Source organism: Ahaetulla prasina, chromosome 4, assembly GCF_028640845.1.
Source record: "Ahaetulla prasina isolate Xishuangbanna chromosome 4, ASM2864084v1, whole genome shotgun sequence".
NCBI classification, from domain to species: Eukaryota; Metazoa; Chordata; class Lepidosauria; order Squamata; family Colubridae; genus Ahaetulla; species Ahaetulla prasina.
In genome coordinates this window covers 37,282,205-37,305,521 of record NC_080542.1, presented here as the reverse complement: position 1 = coordinate 37,305,521, position 23,317 = coordinate 37,282,205, and the positions used below count along the sequence as shown (strand labels likewise).

General features: G+C 39.2%; 2 protein-coding genes across 3 annotated transcripts in view; both read right to left on the bottom strand.

Annotated features, from left to right (window-relative positions):
• HOXB3 (homeobox B3) overlaps window positions 1–23,317 on the bottom strand; it is an 81,036-nt gene that overhangs the window by 21,611 nt on the left and 36,108 nt on the right. Inside the window, exon 2 of the mRNA XM_058183997.1 lies at window positions 16,628–16,828. The gene's annotated coding sequence lies outside the window, so the exon portion shown is untranslated. The remainder of the gene's footprint in view (window positions 1–16,627; window positions 16,829–23,317) is intronic.
• On the bottom strand, window positions 19,200–22,994 carry HOXB4 (homeobox B4). 2 transcript variants are annotated; one of them, XM_058184005.1, is made up of 3 exons: window positions 22,491–22,994; window positions 20,513–20,863; window positions 19,200–19,380 (listed from the first exon to the last, which is right to left on the bottom strand). In XM_058184005.1, exons 1-2 carry the CDS (start codon window positions 22,897–22,899, stop codon window positions 20,538–20,540), a joined length of 735 nt encoding a protein of 244 aa, XP_058039988.1. In that variant the 5' UTR covers window positions 22,900–22,994; the 3' UTR covers window positions 19,200–19,380; window positions 20,513–20,537. The 2 variants fall into 2 exon arrangements, with proteins under 2 accessions (XP_058039988.1, XP_058039987.1); XM_058184004.1 differs by having other exon boundaries at window positions 19,200–20,863.

Below are 23,317 nucleotides of genomic sequence, written 5' to 3'. Positions count from 1 at the left end.
CATTGCAGTGAAGCTGTGGTGAAGTCATTGGACTTCTGGTCCTTTGAGGAGTTACCAGCTAAACCATTCCAATTAGGATTTTAAAAAATGATTAGAAAATGCTCCCCTAATTATGCCCCAAGAATTTGTCTTCAAATTAGAGAAAAACAATAAATGTGAATTAAAGAAGCAGCTACTCCATTAATATCAATTTCTATCAATGAAAACTTTGGTTCTTCATCAGGTTGGTGATTTATGATTAAATCGATTAAATTACAGTGAGTTAAAGGTTTTGTGGTTTCCTCTTGGATGTCATTGCATCACGGAAGATTTTGAAAGAAGAGATACATTCAGCAAGTTAAGTTGCCATTCTCTTACAACATGGTCTGACTTTACCAGTGGAAATATTAAACAGCATAGTTTGAAGGTTTGATAGTTTGTTTTCTTTTTAAGTAATAAGGGATATGTTTATAGATAATATAGCATCTCAAGATCCTCATTCTTATAACTGCGCTTCTCAGCCCAGGATGCAAATGTATTGTCAGCCTTGATGACTTGATCTATTTAACAATTCTGACTTTGTTTTGATTCGATCCCTCAGCAGTGATTATTCATTTAATTAGCTCATATTTTTAATGAAACTCTGGTTTTCAGGACGATCTAACTTGTCAAAGTTCTTTGCTCCTAAATGTAGAAGACACAATCTACAAGAAGCAATTGGAAGAAAGGAAGAAGGAAAAAGAAGAAACCCTCATGGCAAGTAGAACATGTGGGTTTTCTATACTTGATATGCAAGCATTGCAATCTTTCAAAAATATAGGATTATCCAGTGGTAAAGAAAATTATATGGATTTAAATTCTCAATTTATTACAGTCATTAGCAAATTCCACCTCTCAGTGGGTTGATCTGGAGCAAAATGCATTCCTTTGTAAGAAGATTCTGATTGCAATTTTATGAGTAACTTACCTGCTAGAAAATCTTACAGAAATCAATGAGACTGACTTCTCATAGGCATAGGACTGAAGTATCAATGCCTCCCCTAAAAGTTGATCCCAGGTATGTCTGTATAGAAATAGACAGGCTGACATTCCAGAATATTCATAGGTCAAATTAATTCCTACAAATTATAAGGTATAAAGAAAGAGGCAAACACTATGCTAGTGAAGTGTTTCCACATCTAAAAAGCTAAATGGATCACTTATGTATTGGCTACCAAGCCAACTTTGCCTTCTTTTCTTGTCCCTTCTGGCTCTACAAACCAGGAAGATATTTGTTAACCACAAATAGCAAACACAAAAAAGAATAATGTGGGTGGGAGAAAAGGAAGAGATTGGGATTCGGTCTTCTAGGAAACAGACTAGCCGCGACAGCAGCCACCTCAAATAAACACAACTTTCTCATCGCCATAAATCACATCCCTCTGTTTAACAAGCGGACTTTCCCCTCCCAGTAAGAAGCGTTTGTAGTTTTCCCTTTCAAACAGCCTAGAGGCGTTAAACCTTTAACAAATGTGGACCGAGAGGGATGGCGGGGGTGTGGGGGGGCATCCCCTTTCGAAAAAGCAACCTGCCTCCCCACGTATTTTATTTATATTGGAGGGCCCTATTCAAATGTTATTAGGCGATTATTAATATTACTTATTTAATATATGACCGGAATCGGATCCAGTTTCTTCTGATCAAAAGACGGGATTAGGGCTGTGTTTTGTTTTGTTTTTCTGGCGGGGAGGGGGGAATGGTTTGTAGAATTCAGGTCGACCAATCGACATCTTCCCAAGCTTTGTCAGAGCTATTAATTAAATCTCCGCGGCCCAAGCCTCTCTCTGCCAAGCTCAGACGAAGCTGCCTCGCTGTTTCGGATTTGAGCTTTCTTATTAAATTCGGTTTTTCTTTTAATTTCCATTAAACTTTCTTACCTGAAAAAATGCTCAGCGTAACGATTTCCGTGGAGAGGAAAAAGCGGCCCAAAGCTTCAGAAGGATTCAAAGAAAGCGAAGCGGGAAGAAAGAGCAAGGCTGCGGAAATAGAGCTCCGTAGATGTTGCGGCTAAACTCTTACAGTGGAGCTTGTGGCTTGGGGAGTTTCGATTCCTACCGCACGGATGCGCTTTTTTTTTTTCCATGTTGGGGTGGGGTGGGGGGTCCTTTTTACATTCCAACTGGACTGAAGAAAAAAAATTGCAATTTCCAAAATGCCAGAGGAAACCCAGTTTTTACCAGGTCTGGGTTGAAGACATGCAGGACTTTGAAAATCTTCCCATTTCTACCGGAGAAGTGGGGAAATCTTATCGCTCTAGGCAGTGGTGGTTCTCTTTATAAAGACCTTAAAACGTGGCAAGAAAGGGATTTTACAAAATGACAAGAAGTGCCAGAGAGAAAAGAACCAAATGGGTTATGGTTTAGGAGACCAGCAGGAACTGGCTAGTTCTCAACATCAAGATACGAAATTGATTCCATATGTCTGTCTGTCTGTCTGTCTGTCTTTCTTTCTTTCTTTCTTTCTTTCTTTCTTTCTTTCTTTCTTTCTTTCTTTCTTTGTGTTTATGATTTGTTTAAATTGATATCAATGAAAAGTGAAGCTTTCATTTTTTTGTAAATAACAGTCATAGTGACAACAAAAACAATTAAAAGGAAAGAGATTTAGAAAATTCTTTCTCGGATGCTCATGTTTTAGACAACCGATCTTGCTGGTTTATGTTTCAGCAAGGAAAGATAGGGCGATGAGCAAAAGATTCCCCTGAAGAAGGAAAGCCTCATACCACGACATTTTAATGTGGTCGTTAGCAAACTATCTATCGATCTGCTGAAGCATGCATATCTACATGGTGTCCTTTTCTCTGTTTTTATAGCCTGTGAACAGTGCAGTGGCTTCCTTCTTTTTTAAAATTCCATCCATTTATCCAACATTTATCCAACCCACTATAATGATTTTAAAAGCTTCCTTTTCTAAATCAGTTTTTTTATTGTCAGGGGTGCACAAAATATTATTGTATGAATCATTTCTTCCTCCACTGGCGTTCCTTGTGTGGTATTTACCACGCAATCGTAATTTTATTTTAGTTAAGAAATGAATATCCTTCCCTTCCCACACTCCCTCCCTCTTTTCCTTCCTTCCTTCCTTCCTTCCTTCCTTCCTTCCTTCCTTCCTTCCTTCCTTCCTTCCTTCCTTTCTTCCTCAGATTAACTTTGAAATCAACCTGGAATTAGGGTTCAAACGGGCTTGCTTCAGATGTTAGTCTTTGGGTGGTAATACACCAGAGACAAAGGAAGAGATTCATGTACAGTCTGCAATCTGAAGGCCAACCTCCCATCTTCAACTCCTGCTCTCGGCAGCTGCCTGCAGCTGGCGCTGACTCCCCAAGAGCTCAGAGGTGGTGGTCTTCTAACAAAGAGCTCTCCTGGTTTTGTAGGGCAGGGTGCTTTAGTCTTCCATTTTACCATACCAGCTCCCCTCCCTGTAATACCCCCAAACTTGGAACCCATCTCAAGTTAATCCGGTTCAAGTCCTTTTGATTAGTGAGTGGCTCATTTGTTATCCTCCCCCCACCCCACCTCTCTCCTGTCTGGAAGTAAAATGCAAACACAGTAGACCTCACTGTTCTTAAGAAAATGAATTCCTTTTAAATAAGGACAGGAGAGCAATGTAAACCTTTTTTTAAAAAAAAAACAGTTTCTGTGTTTAAAAAGCATTCTTCTCAAAGGCTGCTTTACTGAAGGATATTTTTTCTTTTTATATATAATTTATTTTCTTGTAGATGTACTTTGCACAATGTTGGATAACACATATCATGTTTTAATACTCATACTAGGTACATTATTGTTTAGTTTTTCCTAAACACAAATACTCCAGGATTAAAGCAAATAGGCCACAGATTTCAGTCACTTACTTGTCTGCTTCTGTTAATAATCCAGTAATACCTTTCATTCTTTCCTTCTCTCCTTATTCTTTAATAAATCCTATTCAAAGTGGGCTTATTGCAAATCAAGGATATTTTTATCTCCAGGATTCCATTAAGGAATACTTACTTCTGCAACTTTTAACAAATTCATTATTCCCCTAAAAACATTCAATCAATCAAGACTTTGGGAAAATATGACCCCAAAGCAAAGCACCCCAGGGTGTTTTAATCTTGGTAGGGAGGACTCAATGAAGCAATCTCCTGCACAAACTTTGTAGAACTGAATGGGAATTATTCAACTTGATGAAGCTTGCCTACAAGAACTTCCCGCTGAATTGTATACAAGATACTCAGGGTCATGGCCTTACATCTGGAACTTGGTAACTCATTCTCAGATACACTAACTTCAATTCTTCTGGTTTAAAAGGGCTTACTCTAATATAAAAATAAATTTATCACTTTATATGAAACAGAGCAATTTTGCTTTTCTCTATTAATATTCCCTTTGGCTTCTTCAGCACTTTTTCAATCACAGTTTCAACATTAAATTAACCTACCTGTGAGTAAGTCTTACTAAAGTTAATGGACTTATTTCTAAGAAGGCTAACAGAATTGTAATGTCTGACTTGAAAATGCATCTCTAACTATCTTCTTTTGTGCTTCAGTGGGATCTGTGCAAAGAACCTCTCTTGGAATTCTACCCAAAGTATAAAAGAATGGTTCCTTGGGCTATTACACAAATGCTACATTTATTATGGACAGAAATTGTGCTAAGTACATAGATCTCAGGTGACCACATTGCTACTTGGAGTACTTTTAATAATTGCAGTATTAAATAGTCTTTACTTGGTTGCAAAACCCATTAATATGAAATCATCCCACTGTCATTGGACTAAATAGTCAGATCATTATTTCATGAATAGAGTAAGTTGAGTAGGCTCCCTTTAATCCCTTGTTATTTTCTGATTGGAGATGTAGGTCTCAGAGTTACTTAGAAGTAAGCTATCTGAAAGTCAGAGGATTGATTTGGAAATATTTGCCCATATCTAAAGAGAAGCATACACATGCATCTAATGCTGAAGTCTCTGCATTACTTCACTGTATTTATTTTGGAATTACTCCTTGTTTGCTTGGTCTCTAAGAGACCAATCACCAGAAAAATGCTTCTCTTACTGAGTTTCTTAGTTTGCCCACAAAACTGTTTGTGGGCACACAAAGAGTGAGAACTGGGTAGAGTTATAGCTGTCAGGTATGAACTATGTCTGCTCTCTCCACTTTATTCTGGCTTGTGGTTGTGTTTGGATTTCTTTAGTGTGGCTCTGAAGCCCAGGAGTTCCTCTTAAGCCAGAGTCTAGGTTTCCAGATACTAATGGCAGAGTGTTCTAGTATGTTGGAAAACCTTATTACCTTAAGGTGTAGTGTGATCCAAAAATATTTGATGGGTAACTTTGCCAAGGCCTTAAAATATATTTATATGCATTGGAAACAAGTGGAATAAACTGAAGCGCATATTGCTAGAATATCTGGCAAATTATCTCAAAGGAATCATTTCCTATGGATTTGGAAAGTGGCTTATGTCCTTTGAAACTTCAAAGAGTTGTTATTGTTACAACTCCCTTACTCAAGCTCTTCTTCCTTTTAGGCAGTGAGTTTCAGACATTTTCCTACTCTATCAGCTTTATTCTGATTAATCAAGGACTGAAGCAACCTAGAACTGAGGAGAAACTTCCTAAACAATGAGAACAATTAACCAGAGGAACAACTTGCCTCCAGAAATTGTGGAAAGTCCCTCACTGGAAGCTTTTAAGAAAAGACTGGAGAACCATTTGCCTGAAATGGTAGGGATTCCAATTCCAGCAGAGGGTTAGACTAGAAGACCTCCAAGGTCCCTTCCAGCTCTGTTATTCTGCTGTTCTTCATAGGTTAACAGGCAGGAAAGCAAATTGTTTTTGGATTACCTACCCCTGGCATTATATTAGTATAAAACTCAAGATTCTTTAACATAATAGAAAATCACACATTGAAACAAAGGAAAACCATTTGCCATGTTTTGAGAAGCTAATATGTTTCTAACATTGCATTTTTGTCCCAATGCTTCTCCCAATAGGTGGCATATATCTCAGCACAGGACCTATTTTATTCTCAGACTAAGGCTGAAGAACAAAGGCTGTGACCCAAGGTTATCTAGATCAATGGTTCTCAACTTCAGCAGTTTTAAGCTATGTAAACTTCAACTCCTAGAATTCCTATTCCCTCCTCCCCCTCCCAAGCATGTTGGCTGGGGAATTCTGGGGGTTGAATTTCATACAGATTAAGGTTGAGAAACACAGACTGAGTAGAAATCTTAGCCCCTATTGTTCAAGAGAACTGGAGTTTCTGGTTTTTCTTTGAAGACATTTCGCTTGTCATCCAAGAAGCTTCTTCAGCTCAGAGTTGCCTCTTTAAAAAGCACCTTTGGACTGAAGAAACTTCTTGAATGAGAAGTGAAACTTCTTCAAAGAAAACCAGAAAGTCCAGATGGCTCTTGAAAAAGAATCTTTGGACAACCCTGACCTGAATGACTGGGAATAAGTGGTTTACGAGGAGTGCAGGAAGCTTTATTTAAATTGCTTCTTGCTGCTGGATTATTAAAATACACCTATACTGTTAATTCAGTTTTTAGGAAAAGAAGGTATGCTATCCTAGTTCTTCGAGTTTAAGAAACATATACTGATCATAAATAATTCAGAAGAATTGCAATACAATTATCTTCATTATAATATGGTGACTAAACATAAGGCTGAGATTTCAAAAACACTTATAATGTATAAATAGTTAGAAATATCCCTATTTGTCTCAATGTGGCATAAGTGTAAAGCATTGTAATCTTAGCTGTTGGAAAAATGCTTTGGATATTAAATGAGGCTTGCTTCAAAATTAAATGGATATAGACCAGGGGAACTTGGTTCTACAGAGATAAAATCCAAGAAGTCCAGTAGGAATTTTAAAAATGTTACAAAGAAAACATTGTTTTTCTCTTTTAGTAGCTTTGCTCTGCCAATTTAGTTTCAGTTTGTTGTTATTTCGGACCACAGTTAAGAGGAAAATTACCTTGCACAGGTAACCCTGTCAAAATGAAGGTTGCAAGTTTTCCAAGAATATTGAGAGGGAGAAATGAATGCTTACCTAAGCCTCCTCTTTGAAAAAAACCCAGCAACAATTCATAGGGAAGAAGTCCCTACACAGAAGGATTATTTTCAATAATGTTTAATGGATAAATTCTAAAGTGCTGTTGATAGAAAAAGAAACTTGGAATGAACTCTGAATCTAACAACAAAAGTGGATGTCTGCTTGTATGCATCAATGGAAGAAGTAATCAATAAACTAGGAAGTATGTGAAATAGTATATATCTCATTTCTATGTTGAACTTCTGTAACAGTAGTGCTAATTTAGCAGTGTATTGGAGATCAACCAAGCTAATAAAGAAGTATGCACCTATAACACAATTGAAGATGGTAACGATTTTACAGATTTTGTTACAGTTTGCAGAAAAGTACTTCAGCAGCAAAGTTATTATAGTGTCCAATCAATAAATAAACCGATAATTAACACAAATAGGGAAATGTGTTATGATTTAATGAAGCAGGATGGCCAGCAAATACAAAGATATAGGTTAGAATAAACCCCAGTGAGGCTTTTATGCGAAAGGAGAAGGATGGAAAGGAGGCAAGGTCGATTCCCCCAGGAAAATAATAGCTGAAGGAAAAACTGATGCAAAGGAATGGGGGGGGGAGAAGAAATAGATTTATAGGTGGGGGATGGTTATGTTGGAAAGAACAGAAAAGAGGAAGGACTGACCTCTCTGCATCCCTACCAGGGCTGTTTGTATTCTTCACCTTGCATTCTCATTTTGTGCTAGGCACTGTGCATTTTCTGCACCTTCTGCACCTTTAAAGAATTTGCCTAGCTTCCATTTCAGAAATATGTTGGCTATAATCCAGCAGAGAATTTTTTGCCCTAAGCCCAGGGAAATAAACTAAGCCAATGTGTGTTTTTGCTTGGAAGTCAAATCTAAGGAAATGAGAAAAAAACTCTTTAAAGTGTTTTCTAAAGTTTCCCAGTTGATGAGGTTAGATTTCCATTTGCTGCAAGAACCTCAGAAGGAAAAACACATTTCAACCCTCATTCCCATTACCCCAATTCTTCTAGAGCCCATTCACACCTCTCCTTTTTCATAATAGAAGTGAAATGCCCCAAAACCCTGAGAGAAACTGGACTTGATCCTTGTATTATGCAAGAAGTCCTGCAGAATTAGAAAGGGCAATTAGTCAATTCACATTACTTTGTAGAAACTTGCACTTTTAAAATAGACCTAAACTATTATCTTACAAACAAGATTGATCATACTGAAGTAAGTCTCACAAAGCAGCTTCTAAGTAGACATGCATAGGATTGCACTGTAAATAGCTTTTCTTTTAAGGATCCCTTCTTTATTTTTCTCTTAGTTTCCTTCCTTTATAGCTTACTTGCATATTCGCAAATCAAAATATTACCTTGAAATAATAAGGTGGGAAAGAAGATACTTTCTTGTCATTATTCCTGGTTAATGGAAGTCATCAGATTGACCGAATGGCCTAATCTAGGGGCTTGTCCTAGCAGACAAGACTAAAAGAGCATCATTCGGGCAATAGATGAGCAAAGCAAATCGGGGCTCTGGCAGAGTCTCCACAGAACATCCAAATCTCGCCTGCCAGCTTCCTCCTTCTTCCTTCCAGTGATTGCTCGGCCCGACTTTCTAGTCTTGGCCTTGCTCATGGTGTTGTTGTTACTGTTGGTGGTGGTGGCAACATACTTCTCATTGAAGGACTCCGCCCAGTCTGACTTTCACCTTTACCCGTTTGAGATCTTTGAGGAATGGCCAGCTCCTTGAGTCAGCCAGCAAGCTGAAATGTCACTGGCGGGTTCTGCCACTTTCTTGTCTGAGCTGGACCAGCCTCGCTCTGGGACTTCTGCATTTTAGAAAGAGCCACCTTCGCTCGGAGTTTTTGATTTCTTAAGCTTTTCCCTCTGCATTAACTGCCGAGGTTAGTTTTGGCCAGAAATTTCAAGGACTATATACATCGTCTACCAATGGCGCCTGGAGAAGCGCTCCACAGCAGCCCCCCCTCACCCCCCCCCATTTCTTTCCACAGAGCCAAGGAAAGGAAAGCAAGCCAAGAGAAAATTCGCCGGCAACATGGCAACATTCGGGAGACTTGGGGTTGCGTGAGTCCAGTGAATTAGGCCTACGACAACCGCCTGCATTCACAATGCATATGTATGCATTGACTATTCAGGAGGAAATCCTAGCAAATTTAAGGAATCTTTCTCTCAGGTAAGTGAGTAGAGGTTGGTGACCTCAGTCCCCTTAGCTGCATATCGTTCAGGTGCCCAATCCTCCGAATTTCAAGGAAAAGTCCCACCCCATCCTCCAAACAATAGCACTTTATTATTTTAGAGGCCATCCTTATTAAGGAGTCCCTAACAGGAATTCTGTGCTGTCCCGAGCATCGCTGTAACGCAGCTCAGAAACGAATAAGCCAATGGGCAAATATCCTTAAATAAAGGGAGAAAAAAATATTCTTGCCAGAGACAAGTACATGATTTGTAAACTGGAGGCGAGGGAGAAGGGAAGGCCTCCGTTACAAAGTTCATGCTGGGTTTTCCATTGTTGTCTCAGCGCGGGGTCTCTACCGCGGATTTGGAAAGGGACCGTCTATTGTTCTGCCGGAGCCTCGAATGAAGAATTAAACAACGCACACACGCGCGCGCGCACACACGCACATAGAAATATATCCGGCTTATTCCAGTATACTAAACCAGTCTTCCAACCTCTTATTTTAGGTGCAAGTTTTAGTACATTTCACACACAGGCGGATTTTTGCATCCCAGCTAGTTTGCCATTGTCGTTTCCAGATAAATTGTCAATTTGACATTAAGAGTTATTTAAGCCCTTTGTCTGATTTCTCAAGTCTGATTTTTCAAAGCGCTTTCGGCACAATCCACGGGGACTTCTATCTTCTCCAGACTTTTAAGTAAATGAGAGACATTTATTACCAAACATCTCCATGGATTGGGCCCCTCATCTTTCTTGCACAGAATTTAACTCTGGTAGCCAAACCCCTATCTCCCACCCCCACCCCCGCTGATCCATCTTGTGGGGTTTTTTTAAATTCTAAGAATTGGCAAACAAAATTTGTCTCCCCAAGATTTCAAACTGTACTTTAATGTTACTTTTCCCTGATTCCTGGATTGCTCAAAATTTATACAAATCTCTTCTTAATTGGTAATCACAGTTGCTTTAATTTAAGATTCCCAGCTATACAGTTTTCACATTAGGTTTTGATATATTACAGTAAATCGTTTGAAATAATCAACTGGGGGAGAGAGAGGGAGAAGGAAGGAGAGAGGGAGAGAGAAAGAGAGATTCTGAAAGATCACACATCATTTTCGTTTGAGAAATGATTTACCTCGGACAGTGCTATAAACAACACAACTCTCCCAAAGACACACACACACACACACACACGCACAATGGGAGAAGGTCTGTTGCTGCTGACATGTTTATTGTAATAAATCAACGGAGAGAGAGAAATGACAAAAAGAAAAGGTTTGAGGATATGTGTGTATGTATACTCTCTCTCTCTCTCTCTCTCTCTCTCTCTCTCGCTCTCTCTCTCTCACTCACTCACTCACACACACACTTGCACGCTCACACAATGAATGCCTACATGGGTATAAATATACACACCACCACGGGGTGAAGAGAAATGGGAGAAAATGAAGATGGCTATTTGTCACATTTTACGACAATAACATTAATAACAAACAATAAATTTACATGGACATACAGACTGAGAGGCAAGAAGAGATCTCCCGCTACTTACAATAAGTCCAGCCCTCGGCGTGGCTTCTTGCTTCCTGAGAAATGTTTTATTGCAGCGCGCTCTCTCTCTCTCTCTCTCGCTCTCTCTCTCTCTCTCTCCCTCTCCCCCTCTCTCTCTTTCTCTCACACACACTTCCCCTCTCCCTCTCTCTCTCTCTCTCTCTCTCCCTTTCCCCCCACCTCTGGAATACGCTTTTGTGTTTGTGTGTGTGTATGTGTGTGTGTACAAGAAGGAGACAGAGAGAGAGAGAGAGAGGGAGGGAGGGAGGGAGGGGTAGATTTTTTTTTAAGGACAGTTGAATTTCACGTCAGACACAAGGAGTCCATGTCTGCGATTTTCCTGACGAATACATATCTATTCTGCAACCTCTGCATTAATTATTTAATGAATCACATGACTTGGGGAGGGATGGGGGCTCTCTTTCCCTAGCTCTCCCTCTCTTGCAACACCCCCCCCCGTTTCCTAGCCACAGAAAGGGCCGTTATGACCTTCTCTTGGAACGCTGAAGTTGTCCTTTTGTCTATACACACATACATTCACCTCATTTCTTTCACCATATACATGAATGTACATTCACACATAGGTATGCATTTCTGTTTATACACATTAGTTCCATTATTTTGTAGAAATATATGAGGGAGAATATAGCATTAGCAAACCAATGGGAAGGCTTCATTAGAAAGACACGTGTTACAAATAGCATATCCATAAGTTTAAGTAAATAGGGAAATGCACATTTAGATACTTTTTGCCCAATACTCTCAGGAGGTCACAAACCGTTTTTAAAAGATATTCAGTTTCTTTCTTTATATCTTTTTTTGTCCTACATTATTTTATTAATTTTTTATTCCTTTGTTCTCCTCATTTTCTCTTTCTATATGGTCCCCTATGCTGAGTGCCTTTACCTTTTCTCAGCAGCTATAGCACTAATATTAAATATTCCAGATGGATTTAATCTGTTGTCTATATCCAGAGCAAAGTCAATATTAAACAATAACAGCAACAATCATAATAGTAAGTACAGACTGACCATAATCAGTTGTACAGAATATGAGCTCCCGTGGAGTTGAAACTAATAGTGAAGCCTGAAAATTAGTATTTAATTTAGCTTTTAGCAATCAGACTGAGAATTACTGCACTTGTAACCAAACACAATTTGGGAGTTCAGGTTGAAAGAGTCAAGTTTAAACCCACACAGGAATTGTATTTATTAGAAGAACAAATAATCCTTCACATTAAAGCATGCCTATGTATTTGTGCAAATGTCTGAAAACAATTGTATTATGTATACAGTAAGAAATACAAGAAAGGACAGTTCCCTTTTATACAGGATCAAGGTTATTATTCTAAAAAAAATATTCCCTCCTCCCCTCTTATTCCAGATGGTAGGACAATAATGATATCTTTTATCCAAACAATAGGCTCGATAGCAGCCAGGGAACTAGAGGTGTAAGTAGACAGTAAAATCAAATCAAACAAAGGTGGAGGGGGGATGGGGGAGGGGAATAAAGACTTTCTCTGCAAGAAAGAAAGAAAAAAATCTCTCTGTGTGTGTGAATATGCATATGCATGCATGCGCATAGATGTATCTCTGATGAACACACAAATGATACTTTGACAGCTGAGTTCCATTTTCTGTTTGGTTGGGTAAATGCTCTTGACAAAGGTAACCTGCAGTAATTCTCTGAAAGTGAAATGCATTTTAGGCAGGACTTAATAAAAGATTGAGAAAACACTTTGGTCTTAAGATCTGTGTAACAAAAGGATCATGAAAAGCATGAGGTGTTCAACCTTTCAGAATGGCTACCATCTCTGGTTCTACTGAAACAAGTCTTATACTGACACTGGAAGAGAGGGAGTTGATTGTTTGATTCTGAGTCATAAATAGGTATTGTTTTTGTTTTGCTTTTTTAGAATGCAATATTCAGGTTGAAAGAATATAGAAAATAATGACTGGATCATGAAACCCTTTCCTTATAAGTGTGGCTAAGACCTTAAAGTTCATTTGCATAGAAACATGTTAGTCCAAGAAGGTTTTGCCATGTACATAAATATGCTTATTCAATATATTAACATTATTAAATATTATTGTGGTTTTCACTCAATCAAATATTCAAAAACCATCAGTGGTGTAGCCAATTGTATTTCCTAATCCACCTCTACTAATCTATCAATATATCAATTGTCTCTCATCCTAAAGTATTTTATTGTGGGAAGTAAAATTCAAAGAGAAATCCAGTTTTGAATGAGAAGTAACCATTTTTTAAAAAAACTGCAGTAGGGATTTTAAAGAATTAAATTGACCTCAGTATACCATGTAGAATTTTCAAGCTTTCTGAGGAAGGGAGGAAGGGAGGGAAGGAGAGTTATTTATAAGAAATAAAAAAAGAACAAGGAAAAATCAAAAAAAGATTCTATAATCTTTGTACAAAGAAAGAAGAAAAAAATCCATCTGCTTCTCCCTCCTCCCTCCCTCCCTGCGTTTCTTTTAAAAAGAGCAACTTTGATTTTAAAAGACTTTGTCTTTTACAGTTCAAAGGAAAGGAAGCATCCTTGCTTCACCCTGGTAGGTGCGAGAAACGAGAGGGTTTTTCTCTCTCTGGAGATAAAATGAACATTATATAGGGGGAAAGGCAGATTGATTTACGAATTTAAACACACTGGTTTTATTGGGGATCATAAATCTGTCAAGGGGGCTACTGATCAAACTGAGAATGTTCCCAAACCCCACACTCTGGCTAGCCTCAACAACCCACTTCTTCCTCTCTCCCAAAAAGGGACCTATGAAAGGAAGGAAGGAAGGAAGGAAGGAAGGAAGGAAGGAAGGAAGGAAGGAAGGAGGGAGGGAGGGAGGGAGGGAGGGAGGGAGGGAGGGAGGGAGGGAGGGAGGGAGGGAGGGACCATGACATAGATCTGAAGAAAGAGAAAACACACGCTTTGAGCTTGGTTTGAAGCAAATATAAGCACACAGGTAGCAGGGTTGAGTGCACACCCTCAAACTTTCTTATTTTCCAACTTTGAATGCACCTTTGAGTGTGTTAAGCTATCATTCCCAAAGTAAATGGAGATAATAATTTAGTAAAAAAAACATGCGAAAGCACTGGGGGAGGCTGAAATAACACTACATGGCAGAAAGGGGAGAGAATGAGTCAGTGTCCTTGGCCTGACCACTACAGATTCTTGGCTCTAGACTGGTAGGCCCCAATTGCTGCATCTAGAAAGTTTTCTTTCTAGAGCTATTAGCAAAGCTTAGGGCAGGAGTCCAACACTTCTGGAGGATTCAAGGGCATATTTTTACACATGGCACCCACTAGCTAGTTTTCTTGGTATGTCAAAAGACAAAAATAAGATGTGCCTGATAAACAAGAACTCTCTCTCTCTATGTGCGTGTGTGTGTTGTGTTGTGAGAAAGAGAGGTTAGAGGACATATGTTCTCTCTCTCATTGATCAGTTTTGCTACATATTCTAGCTTGCCTCAATTGCCTATCCCCCAGCTGTCTTGGGCTATAAGTTCCCATCACTTGTACTTTCAAAACATCTGGAAGGTGGCCTGAGGTTTTCTTGTTTTTAATTTTTTTACTAAACAAAATGCATACAGCAAAAAACCTCCTTTATTATTTATCTGGAAGTTAGCTTTCCCTGTGAATGCCAATTTGGGAGTATGGAGAGAGGAGGGAGCTTTGTAGGTGATCTTTAAAGAACATTTTATGCAGCCCAAAGTAAGCAGCAATTTTGGTCAAGGTTTTGAGGTACCCAGATGAAACCCTACAGACTGCAATCCTGTAGTTCCTTTCTTTTACTTAGGTAGGTTTAAATGGCTTTAGACCAGTTTAAAGCAATTTTGGAGTCTCAATTGGCAAAGATTAGTGTACAGCCTGTCTTATGTTTTATGGCAAATCTTTCATGGATTTCCATAGTTATAGCTCTCACTTGGCCTCGCAGGTTGGGAGGGTTAAGATCATCCATTGATTTGATTTATTTAGAGTCCTCTGAAAAATAAATGTCTTTACTACTTTCCCTGTCTCCTATAGCTAGAGTATCAGAAACAATATAAAGATGCTACATTTCATGGATGAATGTATGCCTGAATTCTTTACAAAATTTTGTAAAATCTCCAAGCATTTACAAGCATTTCTGAATTGACATTCCACAATTTCATTAGAGAAGAAAAAGAAAGGAAAGAAAAGGAATAGAGAAAAATGGACATCAAGTTGGAAAATAAAGACAAAAGATGATAAGATTGCCATTCTAGTCTCCTGGCCATCTTCAGTAGTCAAGAAATATATTTATCGAACTCTGGACCATCAAAGATTTTTCAGGCAGGAGGGAGAGACTGAGTTGTTAAAACATTTTTGAGGTATTAGAGATAATCTTTCTCAAAAAGGATGAGGAAGACAGTGAGAGAAGAATAAAAATCTTCCCTCTACATTCCTGTTGGTGAATCTTAAGATGGTTATGAGAGACATCTAGTCATCAAAAGTTGCCTGTTCTTGCAGGGAAGAAAAAAGTGAAAGAATCAACCCATTTGAGAAGCAAGGGAAAGCCACAGCATTGCTACTTCTACAACTATCACTGTGATTCTTGTTATCACGTCTGATGATGACAAAGTTATATCCAGGTACTTTGGGACAGAGAAATTGTCTCTATTCATAATTAAATTCAAGTAGACCAAAGTAAGATAAGAGCACATTAAATTCAATCATCAATCAAACCAGCCTAACTTTTTCACAACTCCCATTCATTGTGAAGGAGGACTTCTCTTGCGATTCAGCAGCAAAATCTACCAAAAAACAAAACAAAAACCTTCAGACAACATAATTCAACTACAGGAAAAATTAACAAGCTCTAGAAGAAACAGAAGGAAATCTGGGTGAGGGAAAGGTGAAAGCAGAAACTCTGTTTTTGCTGAGAGTTTTCAGGTTGGTCTCCAGAGTTTGATTTAGCCTACCCTGCTTCTGTGTGAGCCATGCTATATGGCGCAATGTCCAATCCTGAAAAGGTCAAGGGGTTTGGAGAGGTCATTCTGTAGTTGCAATACCAGGCTAATCATTCAGAAAATGTGTCCCTTGGATGAACTCAGCACTCACTCTGCACCTCACCAGGGTCAAATTTTAACTGTGTTTGTTTAATATAAACACCTTGAAATGCAGATAGATAGATAGATAGATAGATAGATAGATAGATAGATAGATAGATAGATAGATAGATAGATAGATAGATAGATAGATAGATAAATGATGGATGGGTAGGTAGATAGGCAAAATCTATCGCTCATGTTTCTTCCAAAAAAATGTTAAAAACTTCATATAAAACACATGCATTTTAGCAGCAATTTACTAGCTGCTAGTAAATTGCAATTATGAAGTGATCTTATACCTGGAAAAAAATTTATAGGAAGTACATCTACAGAGAAATAAAAATAGGGAGCTTCTTAATTCTGATGCCTTCTGTGTTATCAGTTCTACCAAAAGCAAGTATTAAAACAAAATAAATCTTGCACAGAAAACTAAATTCTAGAAATCTCACATAATCAGGAAACAAATTAAATTAATTGTGTTTTTTCTTTGTTCTTTTGGTGAAAATAAAAACTGCTTTCTTCCAGAACTGAAAATTCTACAAAAACACTTGCGGAAAAGACAGACCATAGTACTCGGAGATCATTGCTTTGGAATGAATAAGTCGACATAGAATCCAGCTTCACCACGGACACAATTTTAAGAGAAGACATTTGACATTGTCCCTGCCCCCTTTCGTTCTTAAAACCCAAGCAATATGCAGTTTCAAAAGAGCAACCCAAGCTTTTAAATAATTCTATATATAGGTATATTATTTTACATATATTACCTTTTTAGCTTCACAGGATTTTTTTCCAGATGTTTAAAGCTGATCATATTCATATTTGAAGTCAAGTCTTCCATTAAAATAAAAAAGTGCTCAATTTTTAATATATATTTCAGAGAATATTATCTCCTGGAAGATATCTTAAAAGATTCAAGGCTCCCGGGTGCTCTCTTTTTTTCCCAACAGAAGGTCTGTAGAGGTTTGCTGTTGAATAACAATAGGAAAAGGATAAGTATTTGAAGAAAAGAAATGATTAATGATTTTTCCCCGCATAATTCTCACATTTTTCTCAGCTCCTGTCTGCTTTCAATGCCTGTGAACTTTTGGAGGCTATAGAAATCCCCACCCTAAAATCTATTCACACTCTCCAGCTTTGATTTGATTCTATAGGAGCTGCATTCTTACCAGTATATACTTTAAAGTTTTGTTTGGGAACGTAGAAGGGAGAAGGACTTGTGGTAGCCCTACACATTGAAGAGAACTCACCCAATATCACAGAATTAAGAGAAGTTAAAACAATGTGGTCTAGCTACCAAGAGTTCTGGGGGTCACGGGTGTGGGGTGGGGGTGGTAATCATGCTTTAAAAACATTTGCTCCACTTCAGTATAGCAATAATATAAAATCAGTATGGAATACAATTATAATTTTCTTTTGAGCCTTCCTCAAGCCTGTCACCACCAGATGTGTTCTGAATATTCCAAAAACAATAAAAAATCTACCAAATACTTGAACTGACATTTTCCTCAAGTATTAATCCATAAGAAATATGGGGTAGGGGGAATTAATTAAATATATTGTTATAAACAAATTCTCTTTTCTGTAGGTGCATGGTGCAGGTGCTTCCCTCTGTTCCTGCATATATAACTGTCCCAAGACATCCTGCAGACACCATATTTACTTATAAGTTAGTCCCATTAATTTCCATAACAAAGGATCTGTTGCAGGTTTATTTATTTATTTTATTTATATATAAGATTTAGAAACTCTCCATCTCACACACAGAGTGACCCTGGGTGGTGTACATGATTCACAGCATTATGGCTGTTTTTTGAGTTGTAGTTCTATTAAAAAGCAGTGGGTTAACTGGACAGTGCACAGTTTAGCAATCTCAAATTTCTTAGTAAAGGATTAATTGAGGGTATGGTTTGACCCATTCTTAATTTGATTTAGAGTAGTCTCACCAAAATCAATGAGACTTAAGTTTGCAATTATTATCTCAGCTATCATAGAATTAAATGACTTTAAATATAACAAAATTCTCATGAGGTCATGAATTTTTGCTTCAACTTTGATATGATATTTATTTATTTATCTGTCTATCTGTTACATGAAAGGTGAGCAATACAATTATATTAGATCCTGTGAAACTAATGGGATCTGCTTGTTAGAGTTGTTTAAGTCTCATTGATTTCAGTTGGTATGCTCTAAGCATGACCAACTTTGGATTCAACCTATTAAAATTAAATTAAAAATAGACATGTGGACTGTGAATAAATCCTACTGAGATGCATGTTTTGATAATACAATAAAGCAGTAAAATAACACTCAGTTTGAATAATGGATAAAAAAATATAGCCTAAAGGAAGGTTATAGAATAGTTAACTCTCCCATGGAAATTACTTTCTCTGAGGCATTTCTCAGGATAGAAAGCAAGCGGAATTTCTCTTGCACAAACTCCATTAAAATGAATGTGACCTTCATTTTTACAGGTCTTCTGGCAGAGAACTTCTGGATGAATTCTACCTACATGATCAAATAAATTAAGACCTACATTAATGGTATAACTCTGTGCATTCTCTCTCTCCCCCCCCCACTCTTTTAAAAAGAATTTAAGAGTTTTCTTTACACTAGCTTGTATCACCACCATACACATCCACCCACATAAACACACACACTCACACAGAGTTTGTAACTTGGAAGTGGAATGCTATTTCATCCTAAACAGTATTTTCGATACTTTATATGGGAAAGAAAATGAAAATTAATACAAGAGCTATGGAGCACAAAAGAAGTCATTTGTCTTCTTGATTATCTATTTGCTTGTCAGAGTTTGAGCTATTGCAGTGGCTGGCTCCTTTGTAATATAAAAATACACAGAAAAACCTGCAAACACCAAGAAACATCTGTGCAAAAAATTATAATCATAAAATGCAGTAAATACCTTAAAGAAGGTAGCTTTTTTTTTTTAAAAAAAAGGGGGGGGTGGAGGGAAGGGATAAATTTCATGGAGAATGTAAGTCTGCCCTCTTATTATCAGTTATCAGGTAGAAATCTAATACTGTGGCATTTTTTTGAACCAGTTTAAAAATCAAAATGTAACCACCCTGACACATACTTACAAAATAAATCATTCTTTCTAAGCCTGAGCTGTAGTAAAGGAAAATATAGCCTATGGTCAAGCATTTTTCATTTGTCAGAGAAGTTTAGGTTTTAAAATTGACAGTTGAAATCTGCTACAACCCAAAAGTGGTGGAATTTACATGGAGAGGGGAGGTGAACAATCACAACAAAGGAACCCTGTCAGTATTCTAGCTGCTGTTAACAGATTCTAAAAAACGAAGAGTCGTGTTCACAATAAAATGTTTTATTTTGTGGTATTCTATATACAGGTTTGCATGGATATCACACAAAACAGCAAGAAGTAATTATACAAAAGCAAAAGAAAGAGGCTTCTTCTCTCCCTCCACAGAGTTCTCTGGCATCACCTCATTTTGGAATGTCTTAGAGGAAAGGGAAGGGAAGAAAGGGTTTGTGCCTGTGAAAAAAGGATGCAGGGAAGGTACAGAGGTCATATATATGTCTTCCCTTCACCCCTAACTTCCCAGGGGAATTCCCTGAAGTCCCATCTTTAAGCATACATTATTTGGTCCAAAATCAGGTATAAGGACACCAGAGGGGTGCTCTTATTTATAAGCCCCCCCCCCTCCAATTTTAATGGCTACTGGAACGCAGATGGCCTTATCATCAACTTTATGGACTGAAATGCACAACACTCTTGGCTTTCCACTTTTCCCATGTTATGTAATTAACCCAAAGAAGCACCCATTTTTAATGGCTTTATTATTTCAAGACCCCCCCTCCCCATTTTTTGTTGCTCTTCTCATTTTGTTTTGTTTGTTCATTTTGGGCCCTTTCCTTACTACATTCACCAGCCAATTATATCCTTAGAGGGTTTGGGGAAATGTCACTCTCCTACCCCCACCCCCAATTCTAATCATCCTTCCATCCATGACTGCATTAAAACAGCTTTTGGTAATCTTGATCAGCCCTCTGTCTCTAGGATGGGTTCTGTGGAAGGTGAGGATGGATAATGGGGGAGGGGGGACAGAAGGAGCAATAAGGATGGGATGTGAAAGAGGAGACAGAAAGAAAGGAAGATGGAGAGGGAGAGAGAGAGAGAGTCTAGTCCTCCTTAGGTGAAACCAAGCCTCATTTATTAAAGATGACTCTGGCTGTCGAGCTAATGGCTGGCATAAGGTCCTTCGTTTGTACGGGAGAGTAAACATGACAAATGGGCCAGAGTTTGGCTTGATTAAGGATGAAGAAGGGATCCATCTTAGCCAAATCTGGAAACCCCTACCTTCTATACAGTAGAACAGAGAAACTACCCCCAAACACAAGCCGGCCAGTGAGAAACCACCCCCCTACTCCTTTGTTTCCTCTTCCTCGTATAAATAGTGATCCCACCCACCTCCCTCCCTATCCCCAATGGCCCCCATCTTTCTTCTCAGGGAACAGTAAAGCCACAAAGCTACCTTCCGTTCCATAATCACTTCTTAGCACACGCATTCATATACACCCCGCCCCCCCAACACACGCGCGCGCACACACACACACACAAACACATATAAGAATGGGCGCGCGCGCGCGCGCGCACCCACACATACACTCTCAGGTTGCGCTCAAGGATGGTTATAGGTTGGGGGTGGCTTTCGGGGTCGGCCCATTGGTTCGGTCCTGAGGGCCTCCTGCTCCGCCTGGCACCGGCAGGTTGGCAGCAGCATTTGATCGAATCTTAGTATTGGGTAACTTGTGGTCTTTTTTCCATTTCATCCGCCGGTTTTGAAACCATATCTTGATCTGGCGCTCGGACAGGCAAAGGGAGTGAGCGATTTCCACCCTTCGCCTCCGGGTGAGGTAGCGATTGTAGTGAAATTCTTTCTCCAGCTCCAGCACTTGCTGCCGCGTGTAGGCTGTCCTGGAGCGCTTAGGCTCCCCTCCGGTGTAGTTGGGGTTGACTGGAAGAAGAGGCACAAAAGAAGCGGGGAGGAGGGAGGAGAAAAGAACAAGGGCGGAATGGGGGAGTGTGAAGGTTACTCTTCTGCCTCTTTAAAACAAAACAAGAACGGTCTTCACTGCCCTCAGTCTTTTGCAAGTGATAGTCAAGCAGACCACAAAAACAAATCGCAAACCGCAGGTCCCCCGCCCCAAATCTGGTCAAGATTTTGAATCCTTCCTTCCTTCCTTCCTTCCTTCCTTCCTTCCTTCCTTCCTACCTTCCTTCTTTCCTCCCTTCGGGGCCATTCTGACATATCTAGGATATTATTACAGACTCAAATTTCTAGCGGCCCACTAGACACATCCCGTTGCATTTAGTACAGTTTACTTTTGAATAAATCCACCCGGGATAGGATTACAGAAATACATAGTGGGTGCAGAGAATGAATCACAGCGTTTTTAAAATGAAACAGGCTTAATTGAAAAATTTGAAATAGAATATCTGTTCAATCGTTCTATTTTTTTATTTTTAGTTTTCCTGGAGTTCAAAGCCTTTAATAAGGACTGGAACCTTCCCTCTTCCTCCAGCCTTGCACAGCCTTAAATTTTATACATCCTGCAATTAAAAAACTTCACTTCATTCCCACCCTAAGGGAGGGTAGCTGAGTTCTTCAAAGCAGTTGAACAACAAGGCTTTAAAGTTAATCTATAATAAACCCATTAACTTACTATTGTTAAGAGTATTTGTTATCACTGCTGAGAAAGAGTGACAGCAGACTCTCTTCGTTAAATTATGGATAGCAGGCCACTTTTAAATTTATAAGCAATTATAAGCAGAAATCAGAGAAAGAGGCCTGTATTTACACGTGCCGACTATCTCATAACGAATCCATCAACGATAGGAGTGAAATGTAGAGTGCAGTTAAATCTCGTCTTATTGGACTGATAACCAGTATAAGTACCTCGAAAACACTCACAGTGAATAGGCATTAATAAGCTCAGGGGCAGCAATTTAAGTGCCCCAGAGCAAAGTAATATTCATCCGCGGGTACTGAAGAGTTAAGTGTATACCCCAAAGTTCTACAAAGTTTCTGCTGGCATGTAACATACTCTTTCATACTAAATCATCTTTTCTCTAATTCCACTATATAGCCACCTTCAATGCTATGAAAAGAGGCTGTGAAAAACCGTCAAGAGAGGGGCTTTTCAAGAGAGGGATTGGAAAAAGAGACGTACAAACTGAGCTTTTAAAAATCCCACAAATCAAAAATTTTCCAGTGGAAAGAATGAAAGGAAAAAGGAAAGAGTAGGATAGGATAGGATAGGATAGGATAGGATAGGATAGGATAGGAAAGGAAAGGAAAGGAAAGGAAAGGAAAGGAAAGGAAAGGAAAGGAAAGGAAAGGAAAGGAAGAAAGAGATTTTGGAGAAGGATGTTAACAGGGACTTCAAAGGCAGTTGGCCAAGAAGAGCAATAAAAATTTATGGAGGATGTAATTATAGCGCTCTGCAAACAGGGAGACCATAAATCTCCAAGGGGAATGGTTCTTTTACAACGGGGGCAATAAGCCTTTTTTCCCTCTCTTCCCAACGAGACTTTGAGGTGCAGGTTAGTATAAAGCGAACAGCTCTTTAAGGTTCACTTACCCGTGCTAACATGAACCTTCTTCATCCAAGGATAAACTACCGGCTCTTTGCCAGGGCTTTGGTTGAGAGAGTTTTGGCTACAGGAAGGCGGTGGGCTTGGCGTGATGGATTCGCAAGTATGATTTGGTTCGGAGAGATGGTTCTGAAGTCCAGCCGGAGCGTGTTGGCTCCTGGGGGAGAGGACCGGTGGCTGGTGCCCAGAGCCCTGACATGGAGGATAGGATGGTTGGTTACAGGCGGACCGCGCTGGGTACAACGCCTCGTGTTGGAAAGAGTTCTCCTGTCGCCTCTGGCCGCTGAAATATTCCGGAGTATGACTGGGAAGGTAATCGTGCTGGGAATATTCTTCGCATGGTGGGAATTTGGGGTCCACATAGTTGGAGTTGATCAAGAAAGAACTCATGGCCATTAATTTTGGAATTGCAAGAGCGCGCGCGCGCCGGCACGCACACTTGCTCACTCACACACACGCACACCCCAAAAATATACTAAAATTTATTCCTATTTCTTCGCCCCCCTCCCCTTCCCCCCTCGCCCTTCCTTCCCCTCCCCTTCTCGTTTTCCTGTTTCGCAGAGCCCTCCTACTTTTGCCGTCAAATGAACAAAGTTAGCTGTCCATGTGACCCCATGAACCAATAGAGGGGTAGCTTGGGATTCCCGGATAAGGAAATAATCAAGAAGAAGGAAAGGGTGGGGGCGCACTTTTAGCCTTTCCGATACCACCTCGCATTCAACTTGAAAGCAAGTTGCTTTGAAGTCATTTGGATTTATTTTATCTGTAAAATATATTGGGATATAAATAGGATTCTGCATTGCGGTACGAATAA